The sequence below is a fragment of the Peromyscus leucopus genome, chromosome 3 (genome assembly GCF_004664715.2).
Source record: "Peromyscus leucopus breed LL Stock chromosome 3, UCI_PerLeu_2.1, whole genome shotgun sequence".
Lineage (NCBI taxonomy): Eukaryota > Metazoa > Chordata > Mammalia > Rodentia > Cricetidae > Peromyscus > Peromyscus leucopus.
In genome coordinates, this window is record NC_051065.1 from 66648836 (window position 1) to 66667408 (window position 18573).

The 18573-nt window shown below is 47.6% G+C and overlaps 1 protein-coding gene across 1 annotated transcript in view; it reads right to left on the reverse strand.

The window, feature by feature from the left end:
* Positions 1 to 6252: 6252 nt before the first annotated feature.
* Fam126a (family with sequence similarity 126 member A) overlaps positions 6253 to 18573 on the reverse strand; it is an 88670-nt gene continuing 76349 nt past the window's right edge. Inside the window, exon 11 of the mRNA XM_037203744.1 lies at positions 6253 to 6481. Coding sequence (XP_037059639.1) covers positions 6360 to 6481 — 122 coding nt within the window. The 3' untranslated portion in view covers positions 6253 to 6359. The remainder of the gene's footprint in view (positions 6482 to 18573) is intronic.

An 18573-nucleotide genomic window follows, 5' to 3' on the forward strand; every position in this document is an offset into this window, starting at 1 on the left:
GGCTCAGCTTGCTTTCTTAATGAGGTCTCCATTAGCCCCACTATTAATATTCAACCACTGAAGGGGAAAAATAACAGTAACTCTTTTATCTTGTTTATTTTTAATCATTGCTTTTAGGCCATACAAAGCACCATTACTGGTAGCAGAGGGGAGGTGCTCTTTATCATCAATGAATGGGAGAGTGGCCTATCAGGGTATGAATGAGCAGCGTGATAGTTAATACTGTCAGCTTTATAGGGTCTAGAATCAGCTATGAGACCAGCCTCTGGGCATGTCCGTGAGGCAGTTCCTTGATCAGACTAACTCAAGTGGGAAGACCAAGCCTAAATGTGAGCAGCACCATTCCGGGCTGAGGTCTTGGGTTGAGTAAAAGGAGAAAAAAGACTGAGTGCGGGCACTCACTCTGCTTCCTGGTTGTGGCTGCAGTACTGAGTGCGGGTACTCACTCTGCTTCCTGGTTATGGCTGCAGTACTGAGTGTGGGCACTCACTCTGCTTCCTGGCTGTGGCTGAAGTACTGAGTGTGGGTACTCACTCTGCTTCCTGGTTATGGCCGCAGTACTGAGTGTGGGCACTCACTCTGCTTCCTGGTTATGGCCGCAGTACCGAGTGTGGGCACTCACTCTGCTTCCTGGTTGTGGCCGCAGTGTGATCTGCCAACTTGCTCTCCTGCTGCCTTAGCCCCGCCCCTCACAACTGTGTACCAGATTCATGCTGCCTTTGTCTCGGCAGTGAGAACAGTCGTTAATGCACACAACGTGGCTGAGTGTGGCTAGCACAGAAAGGTTAACATGGGGGTTGTAGTGCTGGATGAGGAGGAAAAGCCACAGCATCTTTCTTCTTCCCTGTGGTAAAAGGCCTGAGGTAAACAAAGTACAATTATACAATGTACAGTGCGCAAGCTTTATTTTGGGTCAAGCATTCAGAGGCTTCAGTCCACGGTCACTTGGCCTGGTGACCTTTGGCCGGTGCTGAGGTACTACATCACGGTGGAGGAAAGCTGTGACCTTCATGACCGCCGAGAAGCAAAGAGAGAGAGTAAAGGACCCAGGTGTCAGTCACATCCTTCGAGGGCATATTCCCAGGCACAAACTTTTTCCGAAAAGATCCACCCCTTAAGGTTTTCACTACTTTCCCACAGTCTGGAAAAGTGTTACTCCACCACGATTTCAGACCTTTCGTGAAGACCTCCTAACTCCCTACCCCTTAGCACTGCCGCCCTGGGGATCAAGCCTCAAGATCTGAGCGGAAGGGAAACATTTTGGATTCAAGCCACCTTTTGAACTACAGTCGGCTGTAAAGATCTGGAGAACTCACAGCATCCTCTGTCTTCACACAAACTTTGGTGCTAAGCCCGTGGGGAAACTAAGATGAACCCTGAAAGGACAGGCCTTGGCACTAGACACACCAAGACCAAGTTCCCAGGGATAGGTTGCTGCTGTTGCAAAAGGCCAGATCAGACCAGATTAAAAACAGACACGCCGGCTTCTGGGGCACAGCTCCTGGGCAGGTTCACTGGTCCCAGAGAACTGGGCCAGAGAAGTGGCGTATCCAGGCTACGGCAGGGAGGTTTTAGAGACCTTATGTGAGGGGTGATGATGTGCCTCCAGCCAGGAGCTGGGACTGCGCCCAAGTATAGTCAGAAGCTAGATCCCTAGGTGGGCACTGGGGTGCCATTCCTTTGTTCAGAGTTTTCTCAGTGTGGGCGGTTGTGGGGAGTAGGGCAGACAGGCATTTCCAGCTTGTGCTAAGGGGAGCCAGGGTTCCAACCGACCACTCGGCACAAAGAGGCACAAAGGGAGGGGAATAAGAGACCAAGACAGGAGACAGAGGCTGAGGAAGGAGGGAAAGAGAGCAAGGAAGAAGGGGAAGGGGTATTTGTCCCCAAGGGACCAAGGACTGCCTCTGGATAGAGAGGAGACAGACATGGTCCATAGGCAAATGGCAGTTTATAAAGGGAAAAGGAAAAACCCCGTATTAGGATGAGCTGGTTAATTTTGACTAGGCATGTGAATTAGGGCAGCCAAAAAGGGCTTCTGATTTCTGGACTTTGATGCTTTGGTAGCTGGACCTTGGTGGTCAGCCTCAGGAAGTGGCCAAGTAAGGGACTAGACCTCGGTGGCTAGCGTAAGGAATGTTATCTAATGGTTTAGCAAGGAGGAGGGATGGGCAAGGCCTGCCGGAGCCCTGTTTGCCATGCCCAGGTCTACCAGAGCCCTTCAAACCCCATAGTCCCCACCTCGCCGTCTGAGCCTTGTACACGCCCCTGACCGCCTTCTGACCTCACTGTAGCCTCCACTCCTGCCCATGACTTCATAGTCCCCAGGGGAGTAGCGCTGTGTGTTCGGAAGAGGCTTTGGAGAAAACAGGGTTTTGTTTGATTTTGGTTTGGGGTTTTTGAGACATAGCCTCACTATGTAGCCTTGGTTGGCTTGGGACTTGCTACGTAGACCAGGCTGACCTTGAACTCATAGACTCTGTCTCTGTCTCCAGAGTGCTGGGATTAAAAACATGAATAGTTTCGTTTTTGAAACAGAGTCTGGTTGCACAGCCTACGCTGCCCTCAAGCTTGCGATCTTCCTGGTCTCTATCTCCCTAGCACTGAGATTCCAGGCGTGTATCGGACCCGGAGAGAGGAGTTTTGAGGGCATGCTTCGGGCAGGAGCAGGTAGAAGGGGGTTGGGTTATTTTAAGTCACAAGACTTGGTTTGGTTTTGTCTGAAGCCCTCCAGATCTCCCCAAAGTGCCCTGCTAAGAACAGCACAGCCATGGGTTTGTCTGGTTTCTCTTTTCATCCTTAAAACCTGAGAGGAGGAAGAGTGGAATAAGCTGCCATATGCCCGTGATTCATCAAGAGGGAACAGATACAGGCTGAGAGTTATTTTTGATGCAAACTGAAAACAAACTCATCAGTGAATTAAAGCCAGAATATTTGTATACTTTGGTAAATGTACCCTAAGCCCCCAAATCTGTGTAGGGTTGAAATTCTTAAAACTCTTCTATGTAGACTGCCTTGTATACACATGTGCTCATTTTGGGATAGATCATTAACTTTATATTCATTTTATGTTAGAGATAACAGTGGACTAATTTAAGTTTGTCCTATTTCAATGAAAAGGTATGAGTTATTGAATTTTTGTCTTGTCTTGTTTTTCAAGATAGGGTTTCTCGGTGTAACCCAGGCTGGTCTTAAACTCACAGAGATCCTCCTGGCTTGGGATTAAAGGCGTGTGTCACCACCTGGCTTAAATTTCATTTTTGGCCGGGCTGGTGGTGGCGCATGCCTTTAATCCCAGCACTCAGGAGGCAGAGCCAGGTGATCTCTGTGAGTTCAAGGCCAGCCTGGTCTACAGAGCAAGATCAGGAAAGGCGCAAAGCTACACAGAGAAACCCTGTCTTGAAAAAAATTTTTTTTTTCATTTTTGATTGAACCAAAACTCCACCTTTTTGCATGTGTGTATATTTAATGAAGTAATTCCTTTAGAAATAGACTTTATTTTTCATTAATGATAATGGTTGATGCTGATGGACTGAGAACGGCCTAGAGAACTGAGGAAGAACGCCCCTGGGTGTGTGTCTGTGAGGGTGTAACGTGGGCTGTTCTAGACCTGCACAGCCTCGCAGCCATGAGGGGCCGACAGCCTTGAACCAGAATACGTCTTTGCTCCTTTGAGTCTTCTCTCAGTCACAGGGAGGAAGTCTGACGTACAAAGGACATTCGTCCCAGACAAGTACTGTCACTGTGTGACATAACCTGGCTATGGTTTGGAAGCCCCTGAGACTGATTTGTGAGAGGCATTTGGAAAAGTCCAGAGAAGCAGGCTAGAGAAGCCATGGAGAAGGCTGTACACTCGCTTTCATGGTTCATTACGGTGTGAGTTCAGAAGACCAAAACGCAGATAGTTATGTCTACGTTCATGAGGTTTCAGATAGAAATGAAGACTCAATTAGGAATTGGATTTAGAGATCAGTAGTGTTATATTCTGTCAAAGCATTTGTCTACATTTTTGTCTGTGTCTTGAGAAGGTTGGAGTCTTTGAGCTTAAAGGTGGGGCCATGAAGCACTTAAGGTGGCCTGGCATTTAAGGTGGTCTGGCATTCAGACTGTGTATGGGTTTTGTTGATTGCTTTTAGCCAAGTTGACAGTGAGAAAAGTGAGCAAAATGAAGGGTGTGAAAAACTTAGAGCTTTCCAAGAAAGGAAGGAAGGGAAAGGAAAGCGTGGCTGCTGAAGAATCAGGCAATTAAAAGAGCGGCAGGACACTAGGAAAGAGGCCCGGAAGGCGCCCTCCAGATCAACTGTACCCCACACATCACAGGCTCAAGGTGAAAAAGTGTCTGTTGTTGTTGGGCTTGTTTTATTTGTTTCTGTGGAGGGGACGGAGACAAGGTTTCACTATGTAGTCCAGGCTGGCCCAGAACTCACTATATAGACTGGCCTCACATTCATAGCAAGTCTCCTCATCCAAATGCCGCTGAGTGATCAGATCGGAAGTGTATGCCAACGTGCCTGGCTCAAGGGTATGAAAGTTTGGACTCGTACGTAAGGCTATGCTGAGGAAAGAGCTCTGGGGAGCCCTGGTCGCACTTGGACCCCTCCTTACCCCATTCAGCCATCCAGGCACACAGGGACCCCTGCAGACACTGCCCCAAGCAGGCCAACTACTGTTCATGCTAATGGCAGAACTTGGCATCCAGTTACTGCTGGGTTTATGGTCATGGAGGCTTCTATCCGATTTAAAAGGAAGCCCTAAGAGGCAGCGTGTAGCTGGGTCAGGAGCCCTTGAGAAGTGACAGATGAAGTAGAAGTCACAGTGTTACCCTTAGAGGCCCAGAAAGTGGACTATCTTCTAGGCAAAGACTGAATGTGAGGCTAGCTGGGGAACTGCCCACATGATCTTGCACCCCCATCATGCCCCTGTGCCCAGTGTCAGGCCGAGGAGGGTTTAACACCTGTCCCATCCAGTTCCAACCTGTCTCTCCTTTCTACGCCCCACTTCCGTTTTAGAAGGGGGATGCTTGCTTTGTGCCGCAGTACATTACGAGTATGTAACTTTCTTTTTTTATTTCACAGCTGTCGAGGCTAAGCATTTGCCCTGAGTCTCAGAGGACCCTCTGAACTCGGGCTTTTGAACAGTGTTGGAACCACCAAGGCTCTGGGGACTCTTGGAGTCAGACAGAATGTATTTTGCATTGAAAGATGGACAGGAGCAACCCTTTGAGGAGCCAGGGAGTAACGATATGGCGTAAGGAAATGGCGTGTGCATCAGGCTGACACAGGCAGATTACGGTGATTAACCTTGAGAGTCAACTTGATTGACCTGCAAAGGGCCTGGGAGGTCAGAAAAGCACAACTTTGGGTACTTCTTCGAGTTTCAAGAGAGAATAAACTAGTGTGAGAGATTCACCCTACATGGGAGCAAAACCATCTCCTAGGCAAGGGCCCAGGTGGAGTGAGAAGGAGAAGCCCTGCCGGCCCAGGTGTCCGTCTGCTTCCTGGCCACAGTGACGTGGGTTGCTTGGCTCTGCCATACTCTCCCCAACGTGATGAACTGAGCACTCCAAAGCCGCAAACTTATCATTTCTCCAGGAAGTCGTCTCTGTCAGGCATTTTGTTACAAGTTTACAAAACCCGTTCTTAGAAATAGCAGAGTGATGGCCCAACATAGGTGTAAGTTTCTTTCTTTCTAATTTTCAGGCGGGATCGGCCTTTGTTGAAATTTAGTTGTGTTTCAGGTACTTATATGTAAATGCTAACCCCCCACCCCACAATCTTTCCAGATGGAGAAGCAAAAGTTACAGAGCCGTGAATGCCATGCCCACAGTCCTGGGGCGGGACCAACCTGTACTGAAAACTTGGGTGGTCCCTGAGATTTCACACCGGATTCCAAGTCACTGCATGCTAAAAGCCTTCCTTATAGTTTAGTGATCTGTGTGATTCTTACACCCTATGTGGCTCTCAGCCTTTCCTATTTTTTCCCCCCTTACATAAACCTTATTTTGCCCCTGGGAGTGAGGCACACAACCTTGAGGTTTTAGAAGCACTGTTTCCAGACAGAAACTGTTCCTACTTCAGCCGCTGAAAAGCACTCATGGCTGTCTGGCTGTTTGTCCTAACTCCATTTCCCCCCTCTTAAAGCTCCCAGACCACGCTGTGTTTCTAGCCTACGACATACAAAACCGGGTAGAGGTGACAGACCTAAACACCAGCAAGGTGAGGAAGCCGTTTTTATTACCATTTCCTCCTGCTGTGCACACTGCCAGACCCAGCTGGATGAGCCCCGAGGTTTATATTAATGCAAAATGAAAAGAGTCCAAGTTCTTCAAATCTGGCAATTCTCAGAGCTGTCATCTTGCCTTTCTATATTTTAGAAACAGACTTCTGGACGCTATGATCATATTTAAATCGGCTTTGCAAATTCCAGCAGGAGATTGTGTCCGAATCCATGCTGGCTCGACTCTGCCGGCTCCCTTTGCTTCCTCCTAGCCAAAAGACAAGTCATTTTTACAATCACAACATTGCTTTTAAAGCCGTTTAAGCATTCAACATACAGCTAGCTGGGTTCCTTGGGAATCACGGCACCGAAGGGAAACGACAGGCAGACGGGGCCAGGCAGCGTGAGACTCTAACAGGACCAAACCGAAGGAGCAAAGCGCACTTGAATGGGCGGGCTGCGATTCTGGCTGCTCTAGAGACTTGAGTTATTTCTCAGCTAACCTTGGCTAATTTGTTCAAAATGCCCATCACAGAGCTGTTGAAGTCAGCGGGTGGCAGCTGGTGGCACGAAGCCCTTTCCTGGGGCATCAGGCAGCAAGGACGGCACCCCAGAGCTGTTCAGCAGCTGCAAGCCCAGGGAGAGAAGTGGACCCCGAATCCAGTGTCCTTACAGTCTCCCACCTTGTCCAGGTTTCTGTGCCTTAGAGTCGTCTTTTACGCAGTTTTCTGTGGTTATTCCACAAAACAACAGGAACCAAAGGGGAGTGGGGAGGGGCGAGGAGGGGAGGGGAGGGGAAGGGAGGGAGGGAAAGGGAGGGGAGGGGAGGGAGGGGAAGGCCAGAAAGAGAGGAGGGAGTGGAGAGGAGGTCTACTGGGCATTTCCCAACAAAGAAAAAGGCCTTACCCTTTTCTGTCTGTTTTTTAATTTTTCTTTTTCCAAAGGAGAATCTTCTCTAACAGGCTGGGAGCTCCGAGTATAAATCTACTCCCTGTTAGCTCTGAACTCTGTCTGGGCAATGCCTCACTTCTGTAAGCCACACGTATTTAATCAATACTTATCAGGCTTGCGTCTGTCAAGCGGTTTGCTAAAGGATGGAGACCTAAGATACTTTATGCGCTGAATTCTCGTCAGAGAGAAACGAGACACCTGATAAAAAGGCCTCTGTTATGGTGGATGGCAGCAAGTGCTGTCAAATGGAAGGCCTCAGAGGCAAGGGAAGAGAACGAGAAGGAAGGCTTCGGCTCGGTTTGGTTGGAAAGGCAAAGCTCTCGAGGAGAGGAGGTTCAGTCAGACACCACATGAAGAAAGAGAGCTGTGTCTGAGGAAGGAACAGCAACCGCAGTGTTCAAGATGAGAACAAGCCTGGCTTGTCCCGTGGAGACGAGACAGTATGGAGGATGTGGCACAAGTATAGAGGCAGGGTAGATCAGGTCAGCTATGTCTACAGGGCCGTGTCCTGTTGGCCGGGCGGGTCTTCAGAGCATGTCAAAGCCAGGGGACAATGGAAGAGTTTTACATTTGTTTGTTTATGTTTAGTGTGTGTGTGTGACCTATGTGCAGGTGTCTAAGGAGGCCAAGAGCTGGAGTTCCAGGTGGTCATGAACCACCCAACATGGGTGCTGGGAAATCAACTCTTCTGGAAGAACGACAAGTTATAGTAAACACTGAGCCGTCTCTCCAGCCCCAGACAAGGGAGAATTTTACAGAGGGATTGCATGGCGCCTCTGTGAAGCTGGATACAATGACCGAAGTGGCTTGCTCGGTCCAGCAAGGACTCTGGGAGCATGTTCACGCTCGTGGTAGTTATTTGGAGGTGAGTCTCCTGCCCTGGGGTAGGTCAGCCCTCGTCTTTGCCATTCTCATTGCCCAAGGTGACACAGCGGAAATAGAGGTTGTTAAGGGAAAGCTGGTCAAGAAGATGAAATCTCTGACCTTGGTGGAGACCAAAGTAAACATAATAAACTCGGCTGGGTGGGCCAGTTACCTGGCCAAGGGAATGAAAGGACCAAGCAGACGCCATAACAGGCTTCTCAGTCTTCTCTCAGAGATCAGGCCTCAATTTCTTTCCTTTTTTTTTTTTTATAATTTATTTATTTTTATTTTATGTGCATTGGTATTCTGCCTGTATGCATGTCTGTGTGAGGGTGTCAGGTCTTGTAGTTACAGACAGTTGTTAGCTGCCACATGGGTGCTGGGAATTGAACTCATGACCTCTGGAAGAACAGTCAGTGCTCTTAACCACTGAGCCATCCCTCAAGTCCCCAGGCCTCAATTTCAATTTCCTGAGGCTTGAACAAGCAGTTTCTGGGAGGGCCATGAACAAAAGACACAGTCCTCACAGTAGCTCCCTTTCTGCACGTACTCTGACCACTCAAGGTTCAGCCAGTTGTTTACTGTCTGGGACCCCTCACCAACTTAGAACTACTGTGCATGAGTCAATGTGAACGTGCGAGGTCAGCCAGCCTCCATGGCAGCTCAAGGACAGAGCCTGGGACTTGTCCAGGCCTGCCCAAAAATGGTAACTGTAACCCCGAACCACTAAATCCAAAGGTTACACACCCTCACCCAATCAATCATATGATGCAAAGACTTGTACCAACCTGCTTGCGGTTTTTCCCTTTAAAAACCCCTCACCCCGAGAGCTCAGGGCTGACCTCCTCCACCCGCTATGTCGGGGTGTTGGACACCGACCAAGCTCAGGCTTGCTTGTTATCAATAAACCCGTCTGTGTGTTCTGCATCGGATATCGACTCTGTGGTGATCTTGCTCGGAGATCTCGAGACACCGGCACAACAGGACCACCCATTAGGAAGGCAGTCTCATTTTTAAGCCTCAGTAAAGAGACAGGCAAGATACTTATTCCTTCCAGGAGAAACTGAACTCTTCTTCCTTCCCAGCATCCCCATCCCCAGTGCAGTCACAAGCTGCCATGAGGTTCTGTTGGCTCAGCCCACCTTTCTGAGTCTTGGCTTAGAAAGAAGTAAAATTTTCCTTCTGATGATGGCCAGAAGCTAAGTGTGCTCTTCCTTTGGGCTCCTTCACTCCTTCTCTAAAGGCCCCACTGCTTCATGTGGGTGCTGGTCTGCCCTGTGGTTGGCCTCCGAGTCAGCATAACTCAAAAACCATGTTGGTTTGTGGATTGTTTGTTTTTGGTTTTTTTTGTTCCTCTCTTCTCCAGGCACCCCCTGGGATTGACAACTTGGCTTGCCTGGAGTTTTTCTTTTAAACTCTAATAATAAAGTGTCACTCGAGTAAACTTTGGCTTGGCTTGACTTTCAAACTTTCCCTGCCTTTTAATTCTTTAGTCCGTAGAGAAAAGGACCCTGTCCCTGCACCCCACCGTGTGGTAAAAGGATTCCAAATGCTTCTCACTCACCTCCAGACATGTCCTCAAGGGCCCCAGAGCATCCTTGCATAAAGAAGGCTGTTTGGTCAAGAATGCAGAGAATGCACTGACTACAGTGGTACCCAACTGTAACCCTAATACTTGGGAGACCCAGACAAGAGGATTGCCAGTCGGAGGCCTTCGTGGGCTACATTAGTCAATTCCAGGTCAGCCTGCAATGACGTAGGAAAACCTCATCTCAAACAATCAAAGGGAAAAGCAGCAAAATGTGCCAAGTGTTGTGAAGACTGTTGTCCCGTAGCTGTAACTCCTGCCTTTGATGACACAGAAGCAGCGTGGCAGGACTGCCTCAGCACTGCCTCCAGGGGCATCTCTGACAACGCCCAGAGCAGGATGGGGGTGGTGCTGGTACTTAGCGGTTGAGATCTGGGGGTGCTAGAGGAGGTAGTCCTACACAGCGTATAAACTGAGGGCATGGCCGCTCCACAGTATGGTTAAGTGGAAGGTTTTTACTATAGATAGGAGGGAGAGGATGGCATCTGGGAGAGTTTAGAGCAGACTGAATATGGCCAGCAGAGAGAGGGGAGGAGATGGGGGAAAGATTGGGGGGAGGGAGGGAGTCAAGAAAGGACAAAAGAGAGAGACCAAGAGAGCTCATAGCCAAAATAGCAGGGTTATAAGGAGAAATGAGCAGCTGGGGGGAGGGGAAGGGAAGCCCATGAACTGGAGTTTAGGGAAGGGGAGGGCCAGGATGCCAGCATGTGCTTTGAAATGTGTAAGAGATCCCTTGTGATCCTGAAGGAGCCTGGAGTATGAGGGAGCGTTTTGGTATGTTAATGGACACCACAGATAGCCATTTGTCCCTTCTGCCAGTGATCAAGGGAAATGGCTTCACAACTTCTTGAGGAATGCCGGCTTTGTCTGATTGCTGGGATTTGGGGAAATGGAGTTTCCTTTGGATCTGACACACAATGAATGATTTTCCACTCCAGCTTCCCATGTCATCCCTCTGGGAAGCACACAGGTGGCCGGAAGTCCTGCACAGAGTCCAGCCTGGGCTCTGGAGGGAACGGTATTGAGTTCCAGACCCGACCCTGACAGTGAAAAGGCTGGGGCCTGAGACATTCACTGTAGCCGTTATTCTTGTATTACCTTCTTTACCCATAGAGGGGGGAACTCTCTCACCGGCTCCTTGGAAGGCTATGGATATTCATTAAGATGTGTGCTGTGCATGCTTTTATTACACTGTAAATCACGAGGCTAAACAGCCTACCCCTCTGCTCACACGAGCTGTTAACAAGATAAAAAATGCAGTCTATGTCCCAGGGAATTTATAATTCAATCAGCAGAATTAAAGAGCTCCAAGCCTTTATTAGATCACAAAGTAGGAAATATGCTTTCAAAATTATAGGGCTGTTTTCATAGACCAAACATCTTATAGTTAATTAAATTCGCTAATGTCAAATCTTTTTTTTTTTCTGGCAAATAATATTTTCCAAAGCCTATCCATTCTATACTGAAATGCATTAACACAAAGATATCTACAACACTACTTGGTTTTTAGGTCCCATTCTCTATGTCACTTACTTCCTTTTATTATCTTGTTTTTGTTGAGAATACTACCATTTCTTATATAGCAAATTAGTTTCTTTGAGAAAAAAAATCTGATCTGCTAAAATAAAACTGAACCAATTCCTCACAAAATATCATGGAAAAACATTTCTAGGTTTATTTATTTTATTGTATGGATATGATTGTATGCATGTATATATGTGTACCAAGTGCATGCATGATACCTGAGGGAGTCTGGAGGAGGTGTGACATCCCCTGGAACTGGAGTTACACATGGTTGTGGGCTGCCATGTGGGTGCTGGGAACCAAACCTGGGTTCCCAGCAAGAACAGCAAGTGCTCTAGCCCCCCAATTTTACTTTATTCACAGGGAAATAATGGTGTCTGGGTAGATGTCTCAGGCAGTAACGGCTTGCTGGGCCCTGTGCTCACATCCCCAGCTCTCATGTCAAAGGTGGACGTGGTAGCACATGTCAGGACCCCCAGTGCTGGGAGGCTGAGGCAGGGAGATACCCAAGTCCTGCAGGAAAACCCATCTAGTTAAAGTGGTGAGCTATGAGTTCAGTAAAGTCAAGCCCAGAAATAGGCCACACATACAGACAATTAAATTTTTTTTTTTAATCCCAAGCCACTTAAAAGTTAGTAGGTAAAGTAACTTTTTTTGTTTGTTTGTTTTTTGAGACAGGGTTTTTCTGTATAGCCCTGGAACTCATGCTGTAGACCAGGCTGGCCTTGAACTCATAGAGATCTGCCTGCTTCTGCCTCTCCAGTGCTGGGATTAAAGGCATATGCCACTACCACTTGACTTTTTTTTGGTTTTTCGAGACAGGGTTTTTCTGTGTAGCTTTGGAGCCTGTCCTGGATCTCACTCTGTAGCCCAGGCTGGCCTCGAACTCACAGAGATCCACCTGCCTCTGCATCCCAAGTGCTGGGATTAAAGGTGTGCGCCACCACCGCCTGGCCACCATCTGACTTTAAAGTAACCTTTCTAACAGATGGTTCTGGTTATTTATAGGGGGAAAGTAATCACTGACTTCCCAAATCATCTACAAAACTAAGTTGAATTTTATAAACAGACAACTGTGAAATCTTAAACTGTAAAACTCCTAGAAAAAAACATAGTTACCTCAGAATAAATTTTAGATAAGAATGCAAAAGTATGGAAAGTCAATGGGAAAAATATGTCAGATTTTAGCAGGCAAAGGCCAGTCAGCATGTAAGGACTGAAAGATATTCAGTGCAATGGCCATGAGGCACAGATCCAAAATGTTAGAATTCCTAGCCACACCCCCAGCTACATGACCACGGGCATGCGGTGTCCAGTAGCCAGGCAAGATGTTTAGTCATCCTAGGGCCTTATGTCCTACTTAATCCGTGCGCTGCATGATCACATCATCTGCATGCAGCGTGGTCACACAATCTATGCGCATGTGTGATGTAGCTACATAAGCCCATATGCACATGTGCAGGGGTGGGGGTGGGGGGAGGGAGGACACCTTTAAAAGTGGGTTCCACCTATTCCTCCCTCCTCTTCCTGCACGATCATTCCATAGGCCTATGCACACCCCTTCTATTCCCTTCCTTTAATAAACTCTTACAGTGGGTTTTGTTGTGCCTCGTGGCTTCTCTCGCATGGTAAACAGCGTCACTTACTACATAACACAAACCACAGCAAGATCCCACTCCCAATCTGCTGGAGCGGCAAGAGCAGAAAAGTCAGGGCTGGCAAGTCAGCGAGCAGGTGGAGGATCGGCCGTGGTGGCACCGAGGCCAGCGCAGAGTGGCGCGCACACTGGAGGCCAGGCTGGGACTCCCCAGGAGGAAAGGCACAGTGTCACCCCAGAGCCCAGCAGTTCACTCCCGGGCACACACTAAGGACAAACGAAGTGCACATCCGTGTAAAACACGCAGCACAGAAATGCTCATAGCATCTGTGGCTGCCCCCCAAATGCAAACAACTCAAAGCAGACACACGCGTGATCAAGAACATGTGATTTCTTGACATCAGACACGATAGGGCGAGGAAACATGAATAACCGATCCAGGGTGAAGCTACATGCAACTGAAATGAAGAGGGTTACGGAGAACACTTTGAAAATGTCAGACAAAAAGGAAAAAAACAAAACTGTACAATGGAGACGAACTGACCAAAATCCTGGTAAACCACAATTTACGGAAACTGACAGAAGACACAGCATATCCAAGTGCCTGTATCACAGTTCAAAGAATTGCATGTTCTGTCTGCTGTCCCACAGAGCAAACTCAAGGCCACGTGGTTTCAATGGCGAACTCGCCAATCAAGGGACGAAGAACATTGATTGCCTGTGAAAATTTTCAGGAAGCAAAGGCAGACACACCAATCCTTAGTATTTGAGAGCCTGTAATGCTAGCAGATTTCGAGACAGGGGTTCTCTGTGTTGCTCTGGCTGTCCTGGAACTCACTTTTTAGACAAGGCTGGCCTTGAACTCACAGAGATCCTCCTGCCTCTGCCTCCTGAGTGCTGGGGTTATAGGCGTGCGCCACCACTCCTCGCCCTCTTGCCGATTCTTACAAAGGCATCCATCACATGGTGACATCCTCAACGAGCTTCCACTTTTCTCTCTCGGGGGAGAGTTTGCACTGTGGGAAAGCATTTTTATGTCATGACTGGACAGAAGGAGAGAGCCAGACTGACTGACGGCACAGACACTAGGAACCACATTTTTGCAATGTTTTTGTTGCTGTTGTTGTTGGATTTTTGTTTGTTTGTTTGTTTTTGTTTTGAGACAGGGTTTCTCTGTGTAGCTTTGGTGCCTGTCCTGGATCTCGCTCTGTAGACCAGGCTGGCCTCGAACTCACAGAGATCCGCCTGGCTCTGCCTCCCAAGTGCTGGAATTAAAGGCGTCTAATAGACTTTTAAAAAACATTTATTTTCATTTCATTTGCATTGGTGTTTTGCCTGCATGTATGTCTGAGGCATTAGATCCCCTGGAACTGGAGTTTCAGACAGTTGTGAGCTGTCACCTGGCTGCCGGGAGTCGTGCCTGGGTCCTTTGGAAAAGCGGTCGGTGCTCTTAAGCCACTGAACCATCTCTCCAGTCCCTAGATTTTTTAATCTAGATGTAGACAGCTATAAAAATACCATGAACATAATATTAAAGCTGACAAAACAAAATAAACAACACAGTAAGGCCAGGAAGATAAAATGTATAAAAACTGTCCCATCTAAAGGAAAGGTCGTCATTACCACCTTAAATTTCTGCTTTTACGTGCTTATTTCTGAAAAGCGAAGGGAAAGAGCCCACTGCAGATTCAGGTGAAAAAGGCCTCATTTTATTTTATTTAAATTTATTTTAACTTTATTTTATATGCATTGGTGTGAAGGTGTCAGATTCTGGAGATCTGAACTTACAGACAGTTGTGAGCTGCCCTGTGGGTGCTGGGAATTGAACCCAGGTCCTCCGGAAGAGCAGCCAGTGCTCTTAACCATTGAGCCATCTCTCCAGTCCCAAAAGCCTCATTTTAAAAAGCAGTTTTGTCGCCATCTTTTTTTTTTTTTTTTTTTTGGGTTTTTCGAGACAGGGTTTCTCTGTGTAGCTTTGCGCCTTTCCTGGAGCTCACTTGGTAGCCCAGGATGGCCTCGAACTCACAGAGATCCGCCTTGCTCTGCCTCCCGAGTGCTGGGATTAAAGGTGTGCGCCACCAACGCCCGGCTTGTCGCCATCTTTACCTTGTTCTCTTCTCATCCTCGCTTACTCATTTTGTTTGCTTCCGTTGAGGCGGGGATTCATACACTGCCTACCCTGGCCTCAGCTCAGCGTCTTCCTTCCTCCGGTTCCAAAGTGAGAAACCACAGGTGGACGTGGTCTTGATTAGGGTTCCTACTGCTGTGAAGAGACACCGTGACCACAGCAACTCTTATAAAGGAAACATTTAACCAGGGCTGGCCTACAGGTTCAGAGGTGTAGTCCATTATCATCAAGGTGGGAAGCATGGCGGTGCACAGGCAGATGTGGTGATGGAGAGCAGCTGAGAGTTCTACATCTGGATTTCTGGATCCAAAGGCAGCAGGAAGAGAAAGGAGGCACTGGGCCTGGCTTGAGCATTTGAAACCTTAAAGTATATATACATATATACAGAGAGAGGGTCTCATGTAGCCCAGGCTAGCCTTGAACTCACTATGTAGCTGAGGCTGACCTTGAACTCCTGACCCTCCTCCCTCCACCTCCATAATATCGGGATTTCAGGCATTTGACGAGCACTGGGCTGTTTATTTTGTTTTGTTTGTAACAGTCTTGCTATGTACCTCATAGCCTATGGCCTCAAATTTGGAATCCTCCTGTCTTGGTCTCCTGAGTGCTAGGCTTATAGGAATGTACCATGACTCCTGGCTCTAGAGTTTTCCAGCAACTCCCACTTCCATTATTTCCTCACTTTAAGAAATACTCCTTGGTTAGATTTTCTGGCCTGGCGCTGGTGTGACACACCCAGCCTCCTGTTCCAGCTCACAGTACAACTAGGTTGAGTCTTCAAAATCCTCCTTCTTCAAATCCCCCCCCGCCCCCCATTTTGGTTGAGGGAAACAGCACAGCGAGAGAGCCTCAAGACCAACCTGTGTGGAGGGAAACAATTATGAAGACGCCATTGCCCAGTCCATCTGCTAACTCCATGCGTGCCTTTGAACTACGTCTCCTCTCGGTGGCATTCTTCCCTTCCCATTTGTCAGTGTCCCCGTCCCGCCCTTCCCACCTCCCCACCGCTTCCCCAGCTGCTACTACACCACACTCCCGCCAGTCAGAACCTTTGGACTCGGGTGTGAAGAGTTAATGAATCACCTCCAGAGAAAGGGCAGGGCCTTGTCCTTAGCTCCTGAAAGGCGATCCCTAAGCCATAGACCACGTGGTTTACAGTGGGGCCTTGGATCGCACAGCTTACCCTCCAGACATGCTAGGGGCTAAAGGTCAGCTGCGTGGGCAGTCAACCATATCTATGCAACTGACTTCGACGAAAACTGTGTGCGCAGTTGGATGAGCTGCTTGACAACTCGTCTTGTCTTACACCACCACCAGGAGAGGTCAGCAGTGTGCCGAGTCCACCCCCAGAAGAGAGGAGGCGTCACAGGGACTCCTGGACTCTGCACCCTGCATCCCTTCCACGGGCTGGTTTTTAGTGGATACTTGTGCTGGAATAAACCACTACTGCCAGTATGAAGCGCTTCCCGGGAGTACCTCGTGTCCTAGCGAATCACTGAACCTGAAGTTGGTCTTGGCCTCTCTCTGACGGTGCGCTGAGACTCTCAGACACCAAGGTCTTTCGTGTCCCCAGACCTTCATGCCTATAGATCCTCCACCTACAACTTCTCCATGACCCGCCTGTCCCTTATTCCATGTCTTTTTTTCTCACTACCCAAGGCTGGCCTGATCCACATAGCAAGTTCTAGGCTACCCAACACAATATAGTGAGAGGCTGTCTCAAAACAGAAACCAAACCACCACCACCCCAACACCCAGGTAATGTTGCTTTCTTTCATCTGAAAAAATAAGCTTTCTTTTTATATGAAAGATCTGAACAGACAGGTGCTAAAAATTAGTTGCCAAAGAGTCACATTTGTAGCTGCAAGGTTAGGAATGTTAACATATGATGTGAAAAGTGTTACTAAAAGGAGTTCAATTTCCATATTTAAATTCATATGCAGATTTCTTATAGCAATCTAATTAATTTTAGCAAGAAAATACATCGTTGCAGTCTCCCATTTCCTCTCAGCCAATTAATTTTAACTTCTAGTCGTGAGTTTCTATAAGAAACTACTTCAGGACTAGGCTTTTTTTCTCTTTCTTTTTGAGACAGAGTCACACCGTAGCCTAGGCTGGCCTGGAACTTACTATGTAGCACAGGCTGGCCTCAAACTCATGTGACTACCTCCTGCCTCAGCATTCCAAATGTTGAAGTTACACATAAGAATGTCCCATGCTTGGCTTAAATGCACTTTTTTTTTTTCCTTTATAAAGCACTGGCCACCAACCACCAAACGAAGCTTACAAAAATGATGATGCTTTTGTGATTTCATGCTATTGTGTATGTTTATTATGGAGTAGCTGCATAGAGCTGCATTGTCTTTCTGGACATCTCTATTTTGAGTACCTGCTTTTGTTCTAATGATGCCTACAGCCAACAACATTTCGTGATGGGGTTAAAGTAACTAATGTAGGAAGTGTCTGTTGAAGAGCAGAGAGGAAGTCATCCACGACACATTTTTGTGTGACAGCCTTCATAAGCAGTTACAGAGCCCAGAGCTTAGTGACTGCCAACAAGCTCATGGCTGCTCCGAGGCCTTCGCCCTAGAAGGCATCAAGAGACCTTGTAATAGAAAGCAGTGTTGAGTAAGTGGGGTTTTATTATTTGTGTCTGGCTCATTTGTTTACTGTTAGTCATAAGCTGTTATGCTGGGACTAGCCTTGTTTTGTTTTTATTCCAGGCACTCTATGCTTTAGACATAAACTTTAGCAATGTCTTGGGCAGTGAGATAATTCACCACTAAAACCATTTAAGAGCCCACTGTTCTCATGTCTACCTTCAAGTCCAAGCTCTCGTAATGCTTCTGGGTCCCAGCACTGTATCCTTAAGTCTAATCCTAACTAAATATTTCTGGTTACATAGCCCCATCCCAGCAAAGCAGTCATATCGCTATCATTTTTGTCTTGTTTGTTTTTTCCAAAAAGGATGTTCAGATGGTCAGCATTTGAGGCCTGGTCAGTGATGGTGTCACAAAAGTATATATCTGTACATGGACATATGTACATTGGTCTCATAGGAGGCCACCGGCCACTTCCAAACCCAAGAGATGATGGGGGTTTTTCTTCTAAACTCAAACAAATGATGCTTCTTCTTCTGGGGTGGCAGCATGAGGCACTCTGAGGATCCCTCCTCAGAAAATAAGCACAACTAGTAAAAAATACTAAACATTGCCTTTAGCCCAGTGGTTCTCAATATGTGGGTCATGACCCACAGGGTCGCATATCAGATATTTACATTAGGATTCCTAACAGTAGCAAAATTACAGTTATGAAGTAGCACTACGTTTATGATTGGGGGTCACCACATTTTGAGGAACTCTATTAAAGGGTCGCAGCATTAGGAAGGTTGAGAGCCACTGATGTAGACACTCTGGGAGCTGTCCTAAGCATTCAGCAATTGGGTGGCTATTCACTTTCACCCCCTCCGAGTAACTGGCTTTTCTTAAACATCGTGTAAGAGAGTGCAAGCCTAAGGAAGCTCTAGAAAACAATGGGTCTGCTAAGAGCAGCAGCTAAAACAGTGACTAGGCAGCTCACCAAGGAGCCAAGCAAAGTGAGAGGTAAAAACTGCTCCCCTGGTTGGGACTTGGAGATGGCTCAGCAGTTAAGAGCACATACTGCATTTGCAGAGGCCATGTCAATCCATAACCCGCACTGGACAGCTCG